General features: G+C 39.3%; 1 protein-coding gene across 1 annotated transcript in view; it reads right to left on the bottom strand.

The window, feature by feature from the left end:
• The window catches only part of CRPPA (CDP-L-ribitol pyrophosphorylase A), a 166,897-nt gene that overhangs the window by 121,378 nt on the left and 19,225 nt on the right, over positions 1–26,294 (bottom strand). Inside the window, exons 3-5 of the mRNA XM_079785598.1 lie at positions 25,940–26,089; positions 8,538–8,642; positions 1,682–1,727 (exon numbers count right to left, since the gene is read on the bottom strand). Coding sequence (XP_079641724.1) covers positions 1,682–1,727; positions 8,538–8,642; positions 25,940–26,089 — 301 coding nt within the window. The remainder of the gene's footprint in view (positions 1–1,681; positions 1,728–8,537; positions 8,643–25,939; positions 26,090–26,294) is intronic.

Genomic DNA, 26,294 nt, shown 5'->3' with positions numbered 1-26,294 from the left:
CTTTTCCTGGGAATAAAAGTAGAATACTTTTTAAATACATTAAAAATAAAAGGAGTCTAGGAGACTATGTTACCTAAATAAGAAAACTGACTTCTCTCTGCAAGCAATTACCAAAACTACAGCCCCTGCAATTACACTTAAAATGTAGGCTTTGACATGCTAAGCAGCCTGCTCTGATGATATAGAGGCAGAAGTGTACAGAACCACTTACCAACTAGTCACAAAATAGATCATTTCCATTTCACCTAGTTAACAGAGATAGGACTTTGTAAAGAAACCAAAGAGAGTTTTATCTTTCCTTGTGTTGAGAATGTAACCCAACCACATCATGGTTTAGCCAACTTCTCCAAAGTAATGTTTACACACCCCCTGGCTCATATGTAAATACATGTCAACAGTTTGATTTATAGCTATAGGTGATCTGTTTATATACACAGATACACAGACACAAATTACAGTACATTAATGGTTTGAAACACAATATTCCTAAAGGACGAAAAACCTGGAGGGTAAACTATAAATAAAGAATGTCATGACCAGAAAAAAGATTTCAGTTTTTTTGATTGTTCAATAGGTGGTTTTCCCAAAACTTTATAATAAACCGATGCATTCAGAATTCAGATTTAGTTTTCTTTTCCAACTTCCAAGTTTGAATTTACAAGTTCACCTTTCAAACAAGTTTACAAGTTCACCTCTCAGAAACGGAGCACACAGTTCCGTCCTCAATCTATTTTTAAAGAAATCAGTTACTGACCTTGAGAGGCACTGCACTTGCTTCAGGACTGGGGGTGGACCCCCTTGATTTCTGCCAGGACCATGCCTTTCACACAGGGCTGCCCCCAGAACACACCTCTGGTGTTCCCGCCATGGGAGGGGAGGGAGGGAGGAGTGCTTCTGTGTGTAGTGAGCAGAGGCCAGGCTTGCTGCTCAACACCCAATGCAGGAAACAGTGCCCTCAACAAAGAATTACCCGGCCTCAAATGCCAAGGCCAGGAAACCTTAATTTACGCAATTGGGGCTGCAAACACACAGAATGAATGTCCTGTGTAGGCATCATTATTATATTCCTAGCACAGCGTGAAGCACAGTGATAAATATTTGTTGATTATTAAATAAATTACCTCTGTGTAGCTGGGACCTTAGAGTCATAGAGATGAAAAAGAATGAGAAAGCGGTTATTATACATGTAATGTCTAAAACTACCAATCAAAATTAGTCATTGTCAGAACCAGAAAAAAATTTAAAAAGTCAGTCAGCCCAATCTCCGTGTTTTGGGAATAATATTTTCATATGAAAGATGCTTTCTAATGCACTGATATTATAGTGATGGGGGATCAGTCCTCTTAACAGTAACAGTAAAATATAAAATCTTTATAAATTTACTAAAATATCAGTTTCTACTTTGAATAGTGCCAATGTCCCATACTTTCTTCAAATTAATAAAGCATTTCCTCTATAAAAAGTAAGACCAATATGACATAAATCACACATAATAAGTGATATTTCACAAGCGGGAAACAAAGCAACATGTAATTATTTTTCAAAAAAGCAAATCACAGACTTCCATGGCCTACGGGCATTTATACTTCTGAGAATTCTGAGATCTAAAATGTCATGAGAAATTCTGAACTGGCTTACATTTCTGAAACACAGGAACTGAGAGTCACAAAGCCAAACATACCCTTAATAATCGATTCAGCTGCATACAAATCTCGTTTGTAGGTCACCTAAAGGACAAATAAACCTCATTAGACTTAACAGAGCAGGAAGGAATGTGAGAGCAATAAAATTATGCCCCCAAGGAAATTCTTGATTTGGGAGAAACTAAAAACACATAATACAGACAATTTCTAAATTACATCAACATCAGCAAATTCTGAATAATGTATTCTATTTCTACAAATGGTTAAATATTTGTTTATTGAATTCTTGTCAGTGTGACAGAAGTTTATCAAAGAATATGTGGTAGTATTTATATGAAAGTATTAGAATTATCGTTTAATAGTATAGTTTTACTTAGGAAGGAAGAAAAGTTAAGTATAACAAAAATCACCAAATCACATTTTTAGCTGAAATGAGGAAATTCTCAAAGGTCAATTCACATTAAGAAGAGAGTTTCTTCTGAATGGAGTATGTCTGTATGTACCCACCCACAAGGTTCACCTTATGAGGATTTTTGGCTCTGATAAAAAGAGCATAGAAGGCACCACCATGTACGTAAGAATAATCACAATTTTTCCTTAAAAACACACAGCCTCCTTGCAATTGTAATGGGCTCTGTGTAATGTAATCTGACATGGTCCTATGGCAGATACGTCCCAGGCCACATCACTGAGCTCAGATATAGAACATGTCAGGTGTACTGCATCACAGAATAGTTCTCCTATACCATAGAACTGAAAATGTACTAAGTAATGAACTAACGAATCTATACTAATAAAAGGGTAATATGCTAATTAGACTGGGAGACCTTCCAGGAGACCTTCCAGATGTTTTTCTGGACAAAGCCATGGTGGCGGGGCCGAGGTAGAGGCGGTTAGATGCCAAGAGGGGAGGGCAGTTGTGGGTGATCAGGCCGTTGGGGGTAAGCAGACCAGCAGGGGGGCCAGTTGGGGGCAAGCAGGCCGTCAGTGGGGGTCAGTTGGAGGTGATTAGGGCAGTGGGGGGCACAGTTTGGAGTGAGCAGGCCAGCAGGGGGGAAGTTGGGGGCGAGCAGGCCAGTGGGGAGGGGAGGTGGGGGCGAGCAGGCCAGCAGGGGGGGCAGTTGGGGTGAGCAGGATGGCAGGGGAGGCAGTTGGGGGCAAGCACACTGGCACGAGGGGCAGTTGGGGGTGATCAGGTTGGCAGGGGGGCATTTGGGGGTGAGCAGGCTGGCGATGGGGGCAGTTGGGGGAGAGCAGGCCAGCAGGCATAGTGGTTAGGGGCAATCAGGCAGGCAGGCAGGCAGGTGAGAGGTTAGGAGCCAGCAGTCCCGGATTGCGAGAGGGATGTCCGACTGCCGGTTTAGGCCCGGTCCCTATAAACCGGCAATAGGACATCCTTCAAGGGGTCCCATATTGGAGAGGGTGCAGGCCAGGCTGAGGAACACCCCCTCCCCCATGCACGAATTTTGTGCACCAGGCCACTTGTAAATACTATACGGTCTTAGGAGCTCATCATTCAAGTGCCCAGATGATTAGGATGCAAATGGTCTAAAAACCCACTTTGAGAAGTAGTCACCAAATTAGTACCTTTCTATGCCTACAATTTAAACTTTTTTTTCCCCTCCAAATTATATCATAACTACACTTGTACAGAAACTTTGCTCAGCTCAAGTGGCCCAGGGCACTTCTACCCAAAATAGATTCCTGCATTATGCCTTTATCCTGGCTGATAAATCCTAGCCCAAAACTACAATCCAGAATTAAAGTAGTGGTCAATTTGTAAGATAGATGAGAAATTGCTCAAGCATTCAACTAATCTATTTAAATTAAATGTGACATTGCTACATTATCTCTAAATCACGTACATGCCAACCAAAACTAGTACTATAGTTACTGATCTATTATCTGGAAAAAATAGAAAACAGACATTTAAAAGTTCATGCTGTGCATTTTACCAAATTAAAGGATGTACTAGTATTGATCTCATTCATTCATTTAGCAAATACTTATCATATAGCTAGTGTGTTCTAGGTCCTATTCAAGGTCCTGTTCTAAGTGCGGGCAATAGAGGATTCAAAAGAATGGGCAAAACTCCTTCACTTGAGTGGACTACATTTTAGTGGAGAGATTTTTCTTATAAGAATTAAATGTTTTTCTTTTGTTGCTTGAAAAATCAAAGTTAGCTACATATCTGAAATGAAGATTCAATGTTTGCAATTTAAATGAGAAAATTCCCTTTTTTCTATATTTGTCCACTGTGTAGGGTAAACTCAGAAATTAATGGGAAGGTGGTTAATTACCTTAATTACCATTATTCATCTCTATCCCCTCCTGCTTTTGTTGAGGGATAAGACTGCATTACAACTTAAAATAGAACTGTGCAAGTCCCCTTTTTTTCAAATGAATCTTAATGATGGTTTTAATTACAAGAAAACTTGGTTTCAAATACTAAAATGTTTTTCTAGCATACTTCCAAGACAACATTTTTGCATTGGAATCCGTTTTATGAATAAAATACATGTCTTTATTACCCAAAGGTCCTCTCTCCACTATCTATACTAATAAAAGGGTAATATGCTAATTAGACCAGAAAACCTTCTGGGAGACCTTCCGGATGTCCTTCCGGACAAAGCCATGGTGGCAGGGCCAAGGCAGAAGTGGTTAGGGGCTCATCAGGCCAGGAGGGGAGGGCAGTTGGGGGCAAGCAGGCTGGTGGGGGGGCGGGCAGTTGGGGATGAGCAGGCCAGCAGTGGGGGAGATGGGGGCGATCAGGCCAGCAAGGGAGGGCAGTGGGGGGCAAGAAGGCCAGCGAGGGGGCAGTTTGGGGCGAGCAGGCCGGCAGGCAAGTGAGCAGTAAGGAGCCAGTGGTCCTGGATTGTGAGAGGGATGTCCCAGATTGAAGAGGGTGCAGGCCGGGCTGAGGGACACACCCCCCCCCCCGTGCACGAATTTTGTGCACCAGTGGTGTCCCTCAGCCTGGCCTGCATCCTCTCGCAATCCGGGACCCCTCGGGGGATGTTGGAGAGCCAGTTTTGGCCCAATACCTGCAGGCCCGATCCAGACAGGAGGGAGTCTGACCCCCGCAGGCCCAATCCAGACAGGAGGGAGCCCGATCCTGTGCGTTGAGTGTCTGTCCCCTGGTGGTCAGTGTGCATCATAGTGACTGGTCGACCAATCATTTGGTTGCTTAGGCTTTTATATATAGAGATTAATTGGCAAACAAGAAAGAGTCCTAAATTTCCTTTTTTTGTCTACTTTTTTCCTATAGGCTGTGGATACCAACCATGTGCTGATTAAAGGGTTTGTATTTTATTAATACCTTCAACATAAAGCCATATTGAATACCTCAGCTATACTTCTCAAACACTGATGTAATGAAAATAAATAACAAAATATTTCTGTTAAACTTGTTAAGTGCTGAGTCTAAAACAGCCCTTTTTTCTAATATATATCAAAGGGAAAAGTACTGGGAAATGTAATTCTGAATTAATGACTTACTCCTTTTCTGTCAGACTCTTATAGTAATATAGGTTGCCCTTTCCTTATTTTTAATTTCAAAAACAGTTTAATGATCAGTTTTGAAGTTGTTTTCTTCTGTCAGCATGATCTATAGTTTTTCTTTGTCTTTACATGACACATTATGACAGTTACTTTAAAAAAAAAATCAACCTTGTAGTGATGGGAGGGAGCCTTGGTCCTCTGATTTACTTTTTTTCACACTGGGGCTTTAGAGCCTCAGGGGCCACCTGCACTCCAGGGGAGGGGCTCTGTGCAGCTGAGACTCTGAGCCCCACACCTGCCACTCACCTAGTGAAGCTCAAGTTCTGCCTGTGTAGTTCAACTGTGCTTCTGTGCAATATTTCATCTAGGTAAAGTGTTTAGATAAAATATATATATGAAATATACTTACATAGATACACATATGTATGTATACATGTGTATATATACATATATGTATATTTTCTTTCAATGGAAAAAAAAAACTTAAAACTGAGAGCCACAGAGATAGTTTTCTTTCAAATACTAGGCCAGGGCTCTCTCAGCTACTTCCAGGTGAGCACCAAAAACACAAACACTGTCACACCTACTTTGTGTTCTTCCATCTGCATTAATACTCAATATCATAAATGAGACTTTTCAGGGCCAAGTCCCGTTGGCTATCACCTTACATGAGTTAAGTTATACTACACTTAATGTTATCCCACCTTTCACTGCATGAGAAAATGAATATTTAACTCCAATAATTAGAATCCAGAAAATCTTAAAATTTAAAGATATAGAATGTTTACTAGATACAAATGTAGACTGGGGGATATTTATTATATTTATTTCTATTTCATCAATTACATCTATGTTGAAAATATTATTTCCTCTAGACTGAATAACTAAATGAAAACCTCCAAAAAATAAATTATGCCACCACAGTGTATTTTTCAGATTTAAAAAAAGGCAAAAAGTGAGACTTTTGTTTCTTTAGTTCTTAACAAGGATGCTAGAACACTTGGCTCTTTAAAAGTAAGTTCACATCAAAAGGAATCCTCCAAAGTCAGCCATTCCAGTAATACTGTGATGACTCATACACTTCAGAAACTCCTCCTAAAGTAGCCTTTTCAGACAACGGGACACAGCTGAATTTCTTAAATAACTGGTTATAAATCTCCTATAAATCTTTCAAGCCTTGAGGATGGTTTTACATTTAGAAACAGGAAGTCTGTTCAATTAGATCTGTACAGTGTAGTATTTGATCAAATATTTAATTATATTCGGACAAAAACACGACACATCTATACATTAAAGAGATGGAAGTCCTGCAGGTGAGACGGAATTCCACTGAGAGCAGTAGTGTTCACTGAGCCTGACAAGGCACCAGCACTCAGAAAGCATGAGCGCTAACACCTATTTCTGGAGTCAGTCCTGGTCTCTTCTGTGGTTGGTCACTCTTTGGGGAGGGGGTGGCTCATTTATGGGGATGGCCTCTACTCTGCAGGGTGATTTGAAAAAAACTGATGTTTCCTCCATGCTCCAGGGTACCTGCTGCAAGAAAGTTGACATCAACTCTGAATTTTACCTTTTACATTTATTTCTACCAAAAAAAATGTATGTAAAATACAGAAATAATAACCCTCCTGGGATTTCTGGTATAGAGTAACAGTCCTAGTCATTCCTCACACCACTGAGAGGGTGAACAGCCTGACTTCGGAGAGATAGGGGAAGGTGTCCTGGCTCTGCTGTTTTCTGGTAGTGCCATGCCTTCCTGAGATGTGTTTGTCACTGTGTCAGATTTCTGAATCATGCTCCAGGTACTGGGCACAGCCACCCGAGTCCAGTACTAATTTTAGCGTAATTATACTAAATCTTTTCTCAAATCTGAGTTTTAGCCAATGGTAGAAAGATTGGAATTATTATAGAATTAGAGCACTAATATCAAAGTGTAGATTCCATTGTCTTGGTTTAAAAGCAACTGAAATAATCTTTATTCATACAAAATGGTAACACCATAAAATTAATTAAATTAGAAGCCTATACTAAAGACATCTCATACAATGTCATTAATAGAGGCTAAATAGGGCTAAATAAACAGCTGGGAACTTATAAAAAAAACTAGGAGCCCAGTGCACAAATTTGTGCACCTTGAAAGGAACTGTGAGGCTGCAGTGGACACAAGGGCTGGTCTTGGCCCATCCTCCATGCCTCCACCTGGCTCCTCCCACCGTGGCCCCTGGTCCTGTCTGCCGGCAGCTCCGCTCCTGCTCCCGCTGCCACCACTCTCATGTGCCTACAGCACTGGCCCCACTCGCACCTGCTGATGGCGTGGAGCGATTGGGGCTGGCGCCAGCAGCGGGTGACAGTGGAGCCCAGTGCCATCAGCAGGTGCGAGTGGCTGCTGCCCTGATTGCCTCTCAGGAGCAGGGGGAGGTGGAGAAGCCCTCAGGGGCGATTGGGGCCAGCAGGTGCAAGCAGGGCCGGCGCTGGCAGCAGGTGTGAGCACCAGGTGGGACCACAGCACGGGGGAGCAAAGAATTTTCAGTAATCACCAGAGGCTCGCCCTGATGACAGCAACTGGCACTCCGCCTTGGTCTGGTGCCCCCAATCACCTGCTCCACTATCCCACCGCAGCCGACGCCTGCCATGTTCCGCGTGCGCCCCCTGGTGGTCAGCGCACGTCATAGTGACTGGTTGTTCAGTTGTTCTGCTGCTCGGTCTATTTGCATATTGGGGTTTTATATATATAGATATAATGATGGAAGATAATGAATGACAGGAGGCAGAAGAAGGAAACAGGGAACCAGAAACAACTACAATATTTATACTCTAAGTAATGTCACCTCACTTAAGAGAAGAAATGTGATATCTATAAAAGGGCTCACACTGTCATATGAAATACTTTTTGCCCAATCCATTGCATTACATACCCCTTTAGAATTCAAGATCCTATTAAAGCACATCATTATTCCAAAAAAACTGGCACTCCCACCCCAGGACTATTGTGGAAAGCAGAGTTCCATCCTCAAATCCAGTTGAGTGTAAGGCAATAGAGTAAAAGGACACACAGAGAGAACAAGAAAAAAAATATGTGGATAAAGCAGTCTTACTGGCTAACTAGATTTTTAAAAATAAATTGGGTCAAAGTAAATTTTCTTAAAACCAAATAATAGAAGCGATACCATACTTGGATGGCTCAAAAAACCCAGTGAAACTCTTTTAAATACCTTAATGTATGCACGCACACACACACCTTTTCTTCCAGAAATAGTGTTTCAGCATGAAACCAAGTCTTATTATACTATTTCCCCATTTTCTAAAGCACCTGTAAGGTGTTTGTACTTGCAACATGTGTCTTCAGGAATGACATAAGCGTAGACAATTCCCAGAACAAAGAACCAATTCCATTACCTTCCAGAGATCAGGTGATCCTTCCACAAGTTTGGCTTTGACATGACAGTATTTTAGAGCCAGTTGCAAACACTCAGTTCCAAATTCCAGGTCATAGTCACTACACTTGGAAGGGGGAAACAGAGTTAACAAGTTAAAATAAAATTTTAAGGAAAACTTAATCAATTATTGTATAATCAATTACATAGAGGAAAGGAAGGGCCTAGAGAATTTCCAAGCTCTTTGATTAGCTACTGATTATTCAAGTTATAGAATAATTTTCCCTATGCCCTAACAGCCAGTAGAAAATAGGAATGTTTCAATGGTAAGTCTCAAACTTCCTCAGTCATTTCAGGTGTCAGAATATTTAATTTATTTTGTTCATAAGCTACCTTTCCAAACATGTTTCTAAAATGCCTGAGGATTTCCATATCATAATTTGATTTAACAAATATATGTATTCATAAAACTCCAAATCCCCTACCTTATATGTATATCAATTTATAGTTGTAGGTCATAGGTCTCTCATTCACCTTAATAGTTTAAATATCAATACATCCTTTTAAAATGATTTATATTTTTATTCCAAAACTGGACACAGTTTTACAAAGGTCTTTTATACATTTAGGAAAATATAAACAACAACATTTTAAAGCATATTAAGCGGAATCATTAAAATGACCAACATAATATAATTCAGCTGAATAATACTGAGTGCCTATTACATGCTTTGTATTAAGTGACACCATATAAATATAAAGGAGACATTTATTGTGTCCTCAAGGACTCAAGTCTAGAAGGGGAGACTGGTTTATAACTAACATTTTGCTACCGAATGTGACAGATGTAGCCCTAGAAGAGAATCTAGAAGTAGGTCAGGAGATAAAATACTTAATGCTATGTGGGGGCTTCAGGGAAGGCCTAGCAGAGGAAAACCTCTATTTTGTACTTCCAGCATCTGCACAATCTCATCTATTAGTATGTGAGGGAGATGTATGTACAGTGAACAGTGTTCTCTCTAACCTGTGGTTAAATCCCAAAGATGACGAGCAATGATGCTTCTCCTGACTCTTCCCAGAGGCCGGATACTGAGCACACCTGGGGACAGCCCTCAACGTGCTCACAAAGTGAATACTGAGAGGAGCCCATAGCAACAGCGACTCCTGCCATCCCAGCTGGTGGGGTAAGAATATTACTTGATGCTGTGCCCGGCCAGCCATGTGATGTACTAGACAAGATGCCAACAGCCTATAAATTGCATAAAGTCTCTAGGATTCCAGTCACCAGGGTCACTGGGAATCATGAAAAATTATGGGTCAGGTATAAATATGTACCAGAAATAGAGGCTAAGTATTCTGACAGAAAGACTAGTCTAAACTTTCCATTCATTGGATGGAATGATATTACAACAACTATTCACGGAGTTTTTAGTAATTTTTGGCATTAAAACCTTGCTTTCACAATGAGTTCAAACAATGCATGCTTCATGACAAGTTGCATTTGAACTTCTGTGTCATAAGAACACTGACAATGACTTCCACTTTTCCCTAGGATATGGGAAGTTGGAAAAAATGATGCTCATTTCTGAAGAAAAGAAAGAGCAGGTAAACTATACAAGCACAACTTTTTCTTGAACCCAGAAATGAGGCCACAGATAATCACTAAACAGACATTTTTAAGTTATGAGTAAGAAATCAATAGTGATAACATGAAATTATAAAAAATAAGATATTAATACAAAGGCAGACAGAAAAAGAACAGATGGAACTAATAGAAAATACCCAGCAAGATGGTATTTAACCAAGAAAGATAATGAATGTGTAATTGCACAAAATGTCAATGTTTATTATCCAGCATGGGAGTCGTAGTGATATCACTTATCACATGAAACACACACACACTCACACATACACGCAGATGCTGAGAACTCCATGCCTCCCTAAACTTGGAGCCCAAGTTAGTGGGGAACAATGTTCTCCCCAGACAGAAGTCCTGAGGACACTGTTTTCAGAGGTCCCCAAATTCATAGCCCATCCCAGTCACGTTACAGTAAAGGTCACAGTCAACAAGTTTCATCCTCAAACCCACCAACCGATCTCTAGCATGCAAACATGAGCAAAAAGCCCTGATTTAACTGAAACCCAAGGAAAAACTCAAACATAAAAGTTAAAAAGGCAAAAAGTAAAAATTTTTGGAGGAACTAGAAATTATGCAGTTAAAAAAAATAAGCCCAGAATGAAAAAGTATATATACTCATAAAACAAGACAGGATAATGTTTAAATGGGTGGAAAACTGAAAAACAGGGGAGAAAAGAATAATTGATGATAACCACAAAGTCCAATATGTCTTTTGAAAGAAAGAAAGAAAGAAAGAAAGAAAGAAAGAAAGAAAGAAAGAAAGAAAGGAAGGAAGGAAGGAAGGAAGGAAGGAAGGAAGGAAGGAAGGAAGGAAGGAAGGAAGGAAGGAAGGAAGGAAGGAAGGAAGGAAGAAAGAAAGAAAGAAAGAAAGAAAGAAAGAAAGAAAGAAAGAAAGAAAGAAAGAAAGAAAGAAAGAAAGAAAGAACAGAAAAGGGTAGGACAAGGAAAAGACCTAATAAATTTTTTAAACTGCAGTAATGAAGAACATGAGTCTCCAAATTAAAAATCCTTATGAAATAAAGAAGCTAATAGATGAAAGCACAATTAGCAGCTACAACAAAAGGTCTTATAAAGAAGCAGAAATCCAACTTAGTTGAGACTTCTTAATAGCAACAATAAAAATCAGAAAAACAATGGAATAGTTTATTCATAATTTCGAAGGTAATGATTGTCAACGTAAAACTATACTCCCAGAAAAGCTATATATCATTTTTGAGGACAGAATATGGAGTTTTACAAATATTGGAGGTCTCAACAGAATTTAAATTTCTGTGGGCTCATTTCTGAGCTTTTTAATAGACTTTGGGGAGCAGTTTTAGATTCATAGCATAACGGGGCCGAAGGTACAGATATTTCCGATATACCCCCGACTGACACATATTCACAGACTCCCCCACTATAAAAACCCTACACCAGAGTGGTACATTAATTAAAATCAATGAACCTACACCACTAAATCATTATCACCCAAAGCCCAGAGTTTACATTAGAGTTCACTCTTAGTGTTTCATATCATATAGTTTGATTCAAATGTATAATAATCTCTCTATATAAAAGCCTAAGCGACCGTTCGACCATTCAACTGGTAGCTATTACGTACATTGACCACCGGGGGGAGACACTCAACGCACAGGCATGGAAACATGGAACAGACTGACAAATCTCAGAGGGAAAGGGGGACAGGGAAGGGCGGGAAGAGATTAACCAAAGATCTTACACACATACTAGAGGCCCGGTGCGCGGATTCGTGCACCAGTGGGGTCCCTTTGCCTGGCCTGTGGGGATCGGGCCAAATCCATGCACCAGGCCTTTGACATCCCCTGAGGGGTCCTGTATTGCGAGAGAGTGCAGGCCAGGCCAAGGGACTCCATCAGTGCACAAATCCATGCACTAGGCCTCTAGTAAAATAATATAAATCCTCTGTGCACCTCCTCCACCCTGCACCCAACCCTCATTGAACTTTTTCCATCTTCCTAGTTTTACCTCTTCCAGACGTAATATACTTCAAATCAGACAATAGCCTGTTCAGAGTGGCTTCTTTGACTTAATATAATGCAACTATGGTTCCTGAATGTCTTTTGTGTCTTGATAGATCATTTTTTAGCACTAGATAATATCCCATTGTTTGAATGTACCACAGCTCATGTATGCATTCATATACTGAGGGACATTTTGGTTGCTTCCAAGTTTTAGAAATTATGAAAACACTAGCATGAGCATTCATGTGTGAAGTTTGTTATAGTCTTTTCAACTTATTTGAGAGCAAATACGAAGGAGGGCAACTGCTGGACCATATAATAAAAGTATGTTTACTTTTGTAAAAAATTGTCCAATTTTATTCCCAAGTAGATGTACCATCTTGCTTTTCCACCAGCATGAATGAGAGTTCTTGTTACTTCACATCCTCACCAACATTAAGTGTTGACGTTCTAGATTTTGGCCATTCTAATTGAAGTGTAGTGATAGCTCATTTTTGTTATAAGTTGTATTTCCCTGATGATATATGATGTGGAGCATCTTTTCAAATGTTTATTTGCCATCTGTATATCTCCTTTGGTATGGTGTCTGCTCAGGTCTTTTATCATTTTATCGAAATTGAACTGTTCATTTTCTTATTTTTGAGTTCTTTGTATATTTTGGATAATAGTCCTTAATCACAAATGTCTTTTGGAAACATATTCTTCTAATTTGTGGCTCTTATTCTCATTCTTTTAAAAGATTATTTTGCAGAGCAGGTTTTAGTTTTAATGAAGTCTAGCTTATCAATCCTTCCATAAATCGTGCCTTTGGTGTTACATCTAAAAAAAAATATTGCCCTACCAATGGTCATCTAGGTTTTCTACTGTGTTATCTTCTAAGAGTTTTATGTTTTACATTTAAATTACATTTTGAGTTAATTTTTGTGAAGGGTGTAAAGTCTGTGTCTAGATTCTTTTTTTGCATGTGGATGTCCAGTGTTTCAACACCATTTATTAAAAAGATGATCTCTGCACTGTTGTATTGCTTTTGCTCCTTTGACAAAAATCAGTTAACTACTTGTGCTGGTCTATTTCTCAGTTCCCTCTTATGTTCCATTAATTGATATCTATTCTTTCACTAATACCACAGTCTTGACTAGTATGGCTTTATAGTAAGTCTTCAAGTGGAGTAGTCTCAGGGTTCCAACTGTGTTCTCCTCATCCAGTATTGCATTGGCTGTTCTGGTTCTTCTATCTCTCCATATAAACTTTTGAATTAGTTTACCTAAAGCTGTAAGAATTGACATCTTGATATTATTCAGTCTTCCTATCCATGAACATAGAATATCTCTCCATTTATATAGTCTTCTTTGATTTTGCTCATCAGAGATTTGTAGTTTTCTTCATAAAGCTTTTATATACATTTTGTAAGATTTATAACTAAGTATATAATTTTGGGGGTGCTAATGTAAATGGTGTTGTATGTTTTTTAAGGCCACCTATTCATTGCTAGTCTATAGGAAAGCAATGTAGTATTGCATACAAACTTGAATCCTGCAACATTTCTACAATCACTTACTAGTTCCAGAAGTTTTTTGTCCCTTATTCCAGATTCTCTACATAGACAATTATGTCATCTGCAAAGAATGTTTATATCCTTCCCAAACAGAATGCTTATTTCCTTTTCTTGTCTTATTCATTAGCTAGGGATTACAGTTTAAATATAATATAGCTACATATAGTTTATCTGGCACTTATCCTGCTTGGTGTTCTCTGTGGTTCCTGGATCAGTGGATTTGGAGTCTGACATTAATTTGGGAAAATTCTCAGTCATTATTGCTTCAAATATGGTCTACTTTTCTCTTTTTCTTCTCCGTCCCATTATGTGCATGTTATACTTTTTGTAGTTGCTCCACAGTTCTTGGGTATTTTTTTCTGGGTTTTTCTTTTCCAGGCTTTTTTTTTTCTCTTTGCCTTTTAGTTTTGAAAATTTCTACTGAGACATCCTCAAGCCTACAGATTCTTTCCTCAGCTGTGTCCAGAATACAAATAAACTTAAATGTAATCTTCATTTCTGTTAGTAGTTCTAACAGTTCTTTTTTATTTCTTCTTGAAATTTCCATCTCTTTGATTACACTGCCCAACTATTGACATTATACTGGCTGAATTCAAGGTCCACGTGCACAAAGTTTCAAATGTACTCTAGCAGCTTCCTTGAGTTTTACCTTCACTTGAACAACTAATATCTGTAATAAAACCTGGAAGCTTGGTTTCAGCTCTATCTGTGGCTCCTCTGAAATTTTTTATTTCTATAACTCGGTCTCTGACCAGCGGCTTCATCCTCTTACTCTCCCCTTGCATTAAAGTTGACCTCAAAGTTATCGCATGGAGGCATTCAATCCTGTAAAACTTCCATTTAATCTTGGTTAGAAACCCTCCCTTTTCTTAGACTGTCCTTATCAATCAGGAGACTACAGTTGAAGACATGAAAAATTTTATTACAAACACCCCAACTGCCTGATCTCTTGTCTGACCACTAGGTCTCCTTTATAAACTCTATCTACCAATCAATAATGTAACCTGTTTTCTTATTTTATAAATTTTAGTTCATATTTTATCAGTTATAAATGTACAGTTTCAAAATCAAATATACAAACAAGATTAATTAAGAAAAAGTTTGCCCTACTCCCTTCACCCCACTTTGTCTTCCCAGAGACAATCATTTTTCCTTTAAATATGCATACAATCGCAGTGGCATACAACAATAAACTTTTCTCACTCATACAACTGTGTGCTGGCTGAGATGACTCCGCTTCCAAGCTGCAGGGCCGTGGGCTAGCTGTGGCAGCTCTGATCCAGGGACTGCACTCTGCATGCCAAACTAGAGAGCTGCAGCCACCCAGAATAAGCCTTCCTTATGGAAAGAGTAAGAACACAAGGGGACAAGCTCAAAACACAAGCACATTTAAGCCTTTGCCTATATCACTTCTATTAAAATACCAAAGCAAGTAGGAGGCCAAACTCAGAATAGAGGAGGAAGAAAATATATTTCACTCGCCAGGAAGCCATGGCAAGGGTACAAAAGTAGAACACTGTGGCAGAGAATGAAGAATTGGATCAAATACTTTGCCTATCACACCATATCACATCATAATATACTTGTGATGCTGCCTCTTGATTTTCAGAGTTGGTCATCATCTTCTAACCTTTTTCAACATGGACTAGTTATTCTCTGCCAGCCACACAGATATCATCCAAAAAAATTCCCTATATCATCATCCAGAGGATACTCTCCATCTCTCCCCTGTCATGGATCTCTATCTCCTGTATCCCATATAACTTTTCTTGATTTGACTCCCTAACTTTTTTGGAACAAATCATCTAGTAGCTTTCTCAGAAAGGGAGCATAAGAGGGTAAGTTTTTCAAAACTCTTTTTGGTACATTATTTCTTTGATACTTCTTTCCCTCCATTTTTTTCTTTTTGGAAACTTTTGTTATAGAGTATTGGCTCTTTTGTCTGGACTTCAATTTTATTTCCTTTCCTATGTATTTTTTGCCCTTTGGGGGAAGGTTCCTCAGATTTATTTTTAACCCTAGATTTTCTTTTTCTCTAAATCTTTATTTTTCTAGAATTTTTATCTTGTTTTATGTTTCAAATAACTTTTCTCTCTGAAATGATACTTTTTGTTGTTAATCCTCGCCCTAGAATATTTCTTTTCATTGATTTTTAAAGCGAGTGGAGGGGTGGGGGAGGAGAGAGAGAAACATCAATGTGAGAGAGACACAGTGATGGATTGCCTCCCACATGCGCCACAACCAGTGCCAGATCGGACCTGCAAGCCAGGTGGGTACCCTGGACCAGAAATCAAACCCACAACCCTTTCGTGCACAGGGCCAGGTGGGTGCTCTAACCATTTAGGCACACAAGCCAGAGCTAACTTTTTAAAAGTTTTCCTTCCCCTGCTTCCTCCATATTACTCTTTCCTGTTTGTTTTGGTCTCTGTCTTCCACAGTAAGCGCATTCTTTAGATGGTATGATAATACTTGTCAGCTTATATTTAAGAGTAGAAGATTAAAAAGCTATAACACGATGAGTACAGAAGAGTGAGCTTTACTGTAGGGTGATGTGGTTGAGAAGTTCACTGGGGAACCTCTAAGGGTGGTATTTTTAGGGCTTTCTTCTTAGACTGAACAGATTCCCCAAACTAAACTTCCAATTTCTAGCTGGAAGGGAAAGGCAAGCCTTTAGGATACTGGCTGCTGAGTAGAGAAGAGGCCACAGGCCTCCCCATTCATCAGGCACAGAGTCTGTTAGTCACTGTTTGGTCAAGACATTCATTCTCTTGACTACACCCAACATGCTCCCCTCACATGGGGGGTGCTTCACCCCCACCTGCCTCTGTAGGTAGAACGGTGGGGTCATAAAGTAGAGAAGGTTATTTAAAGATCAGACTGCTTCTAAATAGTGTTCAGCAAACCCACCTTATTTTGTCCCCTTCCACTGAGTTCTAGAGGTAGCTCGTGCTGCAAGGTCCTGAACTTGTTGGGAATTCTACTGTAGGCAATTTCAATTTTTAGCCATCCCTACAATTTATTTTTAAATAATCCAACCTTCCAGATCTACTGCATTGATTACTACTCACTTGCCTGCTTCCCAGGTATTTGTTTCCCATTGTCCTTTTTCTTCTTCTCCTTGTCCTTGTGGGTCCATGTCATTTTTTAATCCCTTTCTAGTAGTAGCTTTAATAAGGTTTGAGTAGTTAGAAAAAGTAGATACACATTCAGTTGGTTATCTTTACCCAGAAACAGGAGTATGTGCATTCTAATTAGATAAATAATTCCAAGTTGTCTTCCATAAAGGTGGTTTCAATTTATGTTCCCATAAGCAGTGTAGGAGAATGTAGCATGGTTGTTAACATGAGGTAAATGAATAGGGCTCATAGGGACTGTAAAAACCTCTGAAAAAAAAATATTTTTTGTATAATGTGGTTATTTTTCTTGGAAGATATTTCACAAGTTTCAGAGCTTTTATAACACACACAATAAAGTTAGGAACCATTGTTTTATGGTAATTATGTAATGGTCATGGCTACAAATAATCCGATTACATATCTATCCTTCTAGCTTTAACATCATTCACAGTATTATTTCTGCAAGGCAGCCTGGGAAGTTTGCCCAACAAAGAACAATATGCAGTATACATTAGAGAAAAACTAAATCAAAGGCATGCATGCACAGGTTTCTCACTCTGCAGTCACAGACCTAAGCTCAGAATGTCTCAAGTAGAAACAAAATAGGCTATCTTACAATTAGATAAACAATGAACACCTGCATTCAATTTATCACCTGAAAATCAAACTTGAAGCATTTTGCATACATTTACATTGTTTGAATTATGCAATGTATTCTTGAATGGCAGGAGAGACAGTTATCCAAGAAGCTTTGTTCTCACAATACATAGGATCACTTTATGAGTAAATAAGTAAGTCCATATGAGACTGATAATAATAGATTCAGCCCTCACTCTTCAGGAAACAATGTTCAAACGATCTGGCGAAGGACAAGATTCCTTTGGGTATAAATTTTTAAATAAGTTTCCATAGAGTTACATTCTCAAGAGGCTTTTAAACACCTATCAGGTGGAAAAACAAACCTGTCAGTTTTTCACATTTTGCCAGCCTTACCCAAGCAAAATCTATTATAAACTTAGAGGCAAGCACCATCCATATCTAGCCTTACTAAACATTATCTAGAAGATGCTATTTCTTTTTCTGCACCCAGATAATTAGGGGAAGTAACATGGGAGAACAAATTTCACCAGTAATTCTAAAACTATGATTTTAACCATTTTTATTGACTTTCACAATCAAATATTCTCAAGCACAATTAAAAACTCAGAATCTGACTGGAATATTTTATCTTGTCTCTTGTGTATCTCCTTTGGAGAAAAAAAAACAAACTGGAGAAAAGTTAGCAATAAAATTAAAAGGAAATTAAGATACTGCCCAGAAACACACTGAGTAGACATAGTCTTGTCCCAATGGAAACTACTAAGGTAAAAACTGAATCCTATAGTGCTATCCAACCCCAGAGAAAAGGCAGCTTTAGATTCATGCACAGACAATGGTTATAAAGCTCTTATCATAACCTCAAAAGATCACAAGGATCTGAAATAAATCGAGGAAATATAGAGAAGGGAGGGCCCAGAACCAGAAGTTAGTTCAGCAGCCACAGGATTGGTGATGGTATTACCCAGGTTGGAAGATGTAGAAAAAAGAGCAGGTCTATTGGATAGGTTCATGATACCAGTTAGATTGAAGTTACCTGAATGACATCTAGTAAAAGCAGTCAAAGGAAATTATAAATATATGCCCCAAATTTATGAGAGAAACCTGAAAAAGAATGATCATGATCAGAAAAACTGGGGAACATATATCCATTTACTAAGCAAATAATTATGAAAACTTTGCCAGACAACACTCTAAGCACTGGATGACTAAGGCTGGAGGAAACCCTACTAGCAAATGCAACACCAGGAAATGACAGCAATATTAGAGATGTATTCACAGACTAAGGAAAATGAAAAAACAATGATTTCACAAGATCAGTTTTATTTATTTCTGACACGTTTATAGATTGCAAAGAATTTAACCTAAGTTCAGTGCAAGCAATTAAAATTGTATCTGCTTTAACTACGAGTTAGAACATTACCTCGTCCTTTTACTGACCAAAAGTATAGTTGAAAAATTATCACACCTTCTACACAAACAACTTGTCCAATAGTCTCTTTCGGACCCACTCCTTATATTAATTTTAGTGCCTTAAGCCTACTGCATGAATTGAAAATTCCATGTTAATTTAACAAAGGAAGTGTATCCTAGGATAAGGCTGAAGAGAAAATTTTAATTCACAGTTTCAAGTGACCTAACAGTCTTTAAAAAAAACACACAAAAAACAAGCAAACAGGTGTGTTCCTCCCAAGTCAATCCCCACTCTATACAAACTCCCAACTCCCACAGCAAATGCCCATTCACAGTGGAAGCTTAGACACAACAAATATCCAAATGAGAACTGCAATCAAAGCAAAGAGCAAGTAGCTCTGACTCAAGTAATAAGGATGCATCTCTCTTAACTTATAATACATTCTACTATATAATTGCTACATATGAATTTTAAAGTAAGAAAAAATATATAATTAAATTAAAATGTGATATGGCTAATATTTAATTGCTATATATAAATTTTAAAGTGAGGAAAAATATATATATAATTGAATAAAAATGTGATATGGTTAATGTGTTTTAATTCTGTAAGCTGGGGCGAGCAGCTGCTGAAGTCTCTGCTCATCTCATTCAGGCTTCCAGTTCATGTTTTGCCTCGGTCCTTTGGAATATTGCCCCATATGAGCGTAGTTCAGTAGTCAGCACATAATCCTGCGTCTCTGGGCTTCTTACATTCTGCAATATGTCCCTCAATTCCAAACTTCCCTCGCAGGCCTACATTCCATCCTTTGGATTCTCAGGATGATAATAATAATAACAACAATAATAATAATAGCTGTCTGCCTTGCCACTACAGGCACTAAGAAGAGACAGAGGGGAAGAGGGGGAAGGCAGAGGAGGGAGGACCAAATGTATCATTCAGCATTCAGCCAGGAGTCATAAACTATACAATAATTTGAACAAGAAAGATTTAATTTACAGCATGATTAACTTAGTACTAAAGTTTAACTACTAAGAAAGAATAAAACAAAATTCTAAAATATGCAGTAAATCTGAGGGAGAATACCCAAGGAAGAAACAAACTTGGGAAAAAGGGCAGGGGGTTGGGGGGAACTCTCTCCAAGGCTGAGCTTGGAACCTCATTGAAGATTTGGCTGTGGCCCCCTGGATGGTGGGGAAGTTTTGAAGCTTGGCCAGTGCCAGAGACGGTGCATAGTCGGCAGGCCAAGGCTGGTGCGGTAGCCAAAAAGCGGGAGGACTGGCAAGCCGGGAGCCTCCCTCTGATGGCCAGAAGCCTGAGGCTGATGAACAGAGGGCTGCAGAGAGGGACTGACAAGCTGGCAGCCTGTCACCGGAATGCCAAGAAACCAAGGCTGGCAGGCTTGGAGCCGCAGTCCAGGACGGGCAAACGGGAAAAACTCCACCATGTCAGCAGGCAGAAGCCGGCAGGCCGAGCATGGCAGGCCAGAACTGGCATCACACGCCTGCTAAAGAGTGAAGGGCACTTAGTGCCACAGTTACATGCCCGTGGCAGCCGTGGCAGCAGGAATAAAACCAGGAGGAAAGCCCCTTCTGCCGGCAGTGTCCCTGGAACATCCTCCACTGATGAAGCTTAAAACCTCCTGGCAAAGGAAAGATGTCCACTGGATGTGGCGAGGCATAGTGAAGAGAGGATTTACAGCTGACTACCACACCGTGCAAATGTGGGCCTCACCCAGTGTGACTCCCTTCCTTCAACAGCTGAATCCCTTCTGATTTTTTTTCCCTATTTTTGGTCACCCTTTACTGCCATCATACAAATGCAAATATATACATCTCATATCTCTGCCTGTATACCTGTCTCTGTCTCGCTCAATAGAGAAAGAGAGGTATCGGTCTATAACTTTTATAACTGGAAAGTTGACTGTTCAAGCTATTCTGTCATTACTAGGAGCCAATACAGTAAGTCCTCACTTAATGTCATCATAGCTCTTGGAACTGCCGCAAAACAACATATAATGAAACCAATTTCATCAGAGGCCAGATATTTTCAGCCTTTTTCATCTCATGGCACACATAAACGAATTATTATAATTCTGTGGCAGCCCTAATCGGTTTGGCTCAGTGGATAGAGCGTCGGCCTGCGGACTGAAGGGTCCCAGGTTTGATTCTGGTCAAGGGCATGTACCTTGGTTGCGGGCACATCCCCAGGGGGAGTGTACAGGAGGCAGCTGATAGATGTTTCTCTCTCATTGATGTTTCTCTCTATTCCTCTCCCTTCCTCTCTGTAAAAAATCAATAAAATATATATTTTTTAAATTCTGTGGCATACCAAAACATATATATTTTTTTCAATCTGACCAAAAAAAATAGGTATAATTTTGATTCATTCACACAGGATGGCTGTTGTTGTGTAGGCTGCTGCCATTTTTTATTTATTTACAATATAAGGGAAAAGAGGTCAGTGCCCCTAACTAAATTGCATGTTTTAAAAATTCTTGCAGCATACCAGTTGAAAATCATTGCCATGGGCTAATTGATATAAACAAGAGTTAAGTTCCATAGCATCTCATCAATGCTGTAACAAAATGATGTTGAACAAAATGATGTTATTTGAGGACCTGCTGTGCTGTAAGCAGGGAACTAGTACCTCTATTTTATGTTTCAGACTACCTACTGTGAGGTTTATGAAGTGCATGTCCACCTTGGCGCATATAAATTTCACTAACACTAACAATAAGTCTTTGTCCAAAATACTCTCTGTGAAAAAATTGATTCCCACTAGTCCTAAAACATTTTAGAAAAAAAAATTAGTTTATTCAAAAGCATATGAAAATGTCTCTTTAACTGACCAGATAATGCTAAATTCCATCTCTAGGTCATATTCTAAAATAACAAACTCTTGCTTAGGATATCAATGCCTGCAAATAATAACGGCCATAAAATAATGACAAACTTTGAAATCTCGTGTAGGGCAATGATTAAATTTTTATTTGTTAAAGGTCCATAATGTTTAGTACATGTTGAAAGGCACGTAGTTAGAAGGGTTGGATCCCAGAGAATGATTTCAGATCTCATTATTCTCTACAAGAAAGGTGGTTCCCACACATGCCAGCTTTAATATTAGTAGTTAATAACTTTTATGTCATTATATTGGAGTTTTTCAATATTCTAGGCAGCAGACCAACAAAAGTAAACCCTGCCAGCAAAATTTTGCTTCTGGTTCTTTCGGCAATACTTTGTACAACACCCAAAAGAAAACTATATTAAAAACTCAAACAACTTTGGCACCAAATACCATGTAAAAGTATTACTTTTTAAGAGACCTGTGTATCTTCTAAAACTGTATTCTTTCCTAAGCAAGGTAAAAAAAAAAAATTTAGTGATGGCAAAAAAAAAATCAGAGTGGCTTGTACAAGTTAGTGGACATAATATGGACACGACTCTCTGGTTGAATTAGATGATGTATCAGTCTGGGGAGCAGGGCCACTGTACACAGTGATGTCGCTGGAGAAGGTGAAGATTGGAAGGGCAAGTTGAAGGATCAGAATAGACATCCTTGACTAGTCAACCTGGCTAGATAAGCACATCCAGCCATTAAAATTAAACCTTGAGGGGAAAGCCATGAGAACAGTTATTTCTGAGTAGCCACTGTCTCGGCCAAGTATCCAGTAATGAACTGGAGCTAGTGATACTCAATGGTTCAAGCATTCAGGAACACAACGAGATGGCAAGGACAGGTTGCAACCCATCAGGCATTTCTGTGACAGCAAAAAGAAAAGAGAAATGGATTCTGCTTACTTCAGCCTTCTAAATTTCAGACATATGGTTCTTTTGGCCAATCTAACCAAGATAAATAGTTCCCAATTTAACCAAACTGACACAGCGACACCTACCACAGATGAGTAGCACATAGTTCAGATATACACAGGAAAAACTTTCATTAATTCATCTGCTTAACACAACAGACACAGTTTGCAAAAAAAGGTATAAGTAAAGTTATATAAATTTTAAAATTCATATTCCTTCATGATAAGGTATATCCTCAAAGTATCTCACTATACTCTGCCCATCATTCTGCAATTTTTCTAAAGTAAACGAGTGTCAAATAAGAGTTGAAGTTCTTAGCTCTGCCCAGGAAATCGATTTTGTTTTGGCCATGAACCGCTAAGCTACCATCCAGATGCTACTGCATACACTACACAAATTTAAGACCAAATGACAAAGTGTGGTCAAAATTTATTTTATCATCTGATTCTGGATGAACCCATACCTCATGGGATTTCCTTTAGCATTCAAGTGAACCGGAAAGTTTTTCATTTTGAAACTATTTATTCGCTCTAAATAATGGTATCTCTTTGCTAGGCACACATAGAGATCATGTGATCATGGAATTGCTTGGTGATTGACAGCTCTGTCATCCTCGGAGGAGGATGAATTAGAACTGCCTCGGTACTGGTGTCTGTCAGCATTTGCCTCATATAAAGCCTAGAAACTGATGGTCACTTATGCGTGTCTTCAGTGTCCATCTGTGTAACTTCTCAATGTCCTTATAGCTCCTGCCCTCTCCTGCCTGCCTTCCAGAAGTCAGTACCTAGTTTGAGTTGCAAAGTCCTACAGTAAAAAAAAAAAAAAAAAAAAAAAAAATCAAGAAGAGACAAATACTATGTCTCTCAGTTCATTTCTGTTTATTTTTTAAAAGCAGATTTTCTTGCCAAAGTCTGTAACAAAGAGATCGGGGGTTTTAGAACATAAAACAAAAAGCCCTTGGCAACTCCAAGAGGCCCTCCTGCCCATGACAGAATAAGTGTTTCCATTGTATGCCTCTTCCCACACATTCCATTCCCCACCTTGAACTTTCCCACCAGAAAAGCACAAACACAGAAGAGATTTCCAGTAATCTACCAGACTGAAAAAAGTGTTTCCCAGGATTTACTCAATAACATGAACTCAGGACAAACCACCAGAAGAAAGTAACAACCCTATTGTGTTTGCTATCCTCTTTCCAGTCTGATTCTGTATCCTGTTTGCCTCATCGTTTGTCTTCTCTTTTTCTTACAGACACTTACAATTGCAAGGCTCAGAGTCCTATAGTAGAATCAGACATTTTATAAATGGCCCAAGTAATAAATTATAATTTTGATGCTGGACAGAAAAAAACAGGGCACTGAACTAACCTCCATTGAGGAGGGGCTCAGAGGGCAGGAAAGTGAACATTTACCTAATATCTGAGGAAAATGTAACAAGATAAGAAGGCAGTCAAGTTCTAGAAAGGAGGAAACTTTTACTGGAGCTCCAGCCTCGCTGCATCAGGGCTTAATTCTCCAGCAAAAACTGCTAAAAAGGATACTTTAATGTGAGGATTGCAAAATAATATTCAAATTTCTGTCTAAGATATAGATATCATATCTTAATAACAAATTCTTTCATTAATCTAGCTCAGCAAGATTTACTAGTAGGCTATAAAATAGAATATTTGGATAAAAGGATAAAAAAGCCAAAGAAATTTATAGTAGCATAACATTTATAGGATTAATGATGAAATACAGGCAAATTCCTATGCTTCATATTCATTATTTTAAGAAAACAATATAAACCATGGCTGATTATTCATATCATTACGATGGATTCTAATTTACATAATCTCGTTTTAAAACAGTAACAGGTAGTCAAGATTGAATGATAATTTAATGTATGTATGTGATTAAGTACCCTCTATCCAGAATATGTGGTATTTTTCTATTATAAACTAGAGGCCCAGTGCATGAAAATTCATGCACTGGAAGGGAGGGTCTCTCAGCCCGGCCTGCCCCCTCTCACAGTCCAGGAGCCCTCAGGGGCAGGAAGCAACCTGGCAATCGGGGAAAGCGACACCCCCATCACACCTCTGCTGCTGCCACTGCCGGCAGCGCAAGCCTCAGCAAGCCCTGGTTAACTGAGCCTCGGGCGGCCCTGGGCGGCTGGGGGTCTGAGGGGACTGGGGGACTCCGGAGGCAGGCCCACCTGCTGCCCCGGCGGCACTGAAGTGACTGGGTGCTGCCATCTTGTGGCTGTGGGCGCTGCCATCTTTGAGGGCGTGGCAGTCAATTAACATATCCCCTCATTGGCTGTGGGCGTCACCATCTTTGAGGGTGTGGCGGTCAATTAGCATATTCCCTCCTCATTGGATGTGGGCACCACCATCTTTTGCGATGGTGTGAGGGTCAATTAGCATATTCCCTCTTTATTAGATAAGATGTCAATATTCATATTACTATTATCTCATATTTACTGATTGTCTAACATCGACCAAGCACTGGGCTAGTCTCTCTAACTTATATTTCATTGGGAAGTTTTGGACAAGAATAATACCTGATACTCAATAACTGTATGGCAGTAAAATTTACATAGGTACAAAAATGTTTCCAAGACATGAAAAACAAAGGTAATCTAGTATAATATAAACATGAATAAATTATTTGACGTTTTCAAAGAACTTACCTTTTAAAATGTAATTAACAAAATGCCTACACAGCTGTGCAGAAATTTATCACAAAAAGCCTGAGATTGTTGAACTTAGAAACACCTGTTAACGAGGTGGGCCTGCAGCCAGCACAGGGGAAACTGGTTCTTGGAGTATTCCCGGTGAAGCATTAGCTGATAAGGGTGGCTCTCTATGCCCAGAGTGTTTGCATAAACAATATGGTTTATGTTAAACCCCTGCTTTCCTCTGGGAATCTGGATTTTATTTTTATGTGGTAGGCAGGATTGTCTACATGACCAATCCCAACGAATACCTTGGACACCAAGTCTCTGATGGGCTTCCTTGGAGAGAAACATCATATACATGTTCATTTTTTTTTTTTTTTTTTGCTGGGGGGGAGGGAGGGGGGATAAGTGGTATTTGTACTACGCTTCAGGGGAGGGAAAGAGTCTAAGGAATCCTGCACATGGATTCTTCCAGAATCTGACTATGTCTCCTTCTCACAGGATCCAGCTGTGAGTCCTCATTACTTCACTGTAATCCATTTAAGCCATGAGTACAACTAGAGACTGAGACCCACGAGTTCTAGAGAATATCCAAATATAGGGGTGGTCTTAGGGACCCGCAACACAGAAGCTTTCTCAAAAAGCCAGAATTCTTACCTGCTGATATGCCGCATAGATCACATCATATAGAAAAGCCTGTGGCATTTCACTTGCTCTGTGTCTGGCACGTTCCAGTGAGTGGTCTAAGCAACCATCGGCAGATGGACTGATGACGGTGGATACAAGAGGGCGAACTGCCCCTGCTGCCTAAATAACAAACAGAGGCAAGCAAGACATGGTTTCACCTGGAAAATATTTTGAAGTTCAAATTCTAAACTCTGGATCTTATTTTTGAAAGCAGATGTCATTCATACCTTCAACAAACTACCTCAAGAAAATATTTGAACAAGTGTTCATTTGGTTCATAAATCAAATCATGTCATACCAAGAACCTATCTCATAATATTACAGT

The sequence above is a fragment of the Cnephaeus nilssonii genome, assembly GCF_951640355.1.
Source record: "Cnephaeus nilssonii genome assembly, chromosome: 12".
Lineage (NCBI taxonomy): Eukaryota > Metazoa > Chordata > Mammalia > Chiroptera > Vespertilionidae > Cnephaeus > Cnephaeus nilssonii.
Note: the sequence above shows the minus strand (reverse complement) of the source record. Positions and strands in the feature narration are given on the sequence as shown.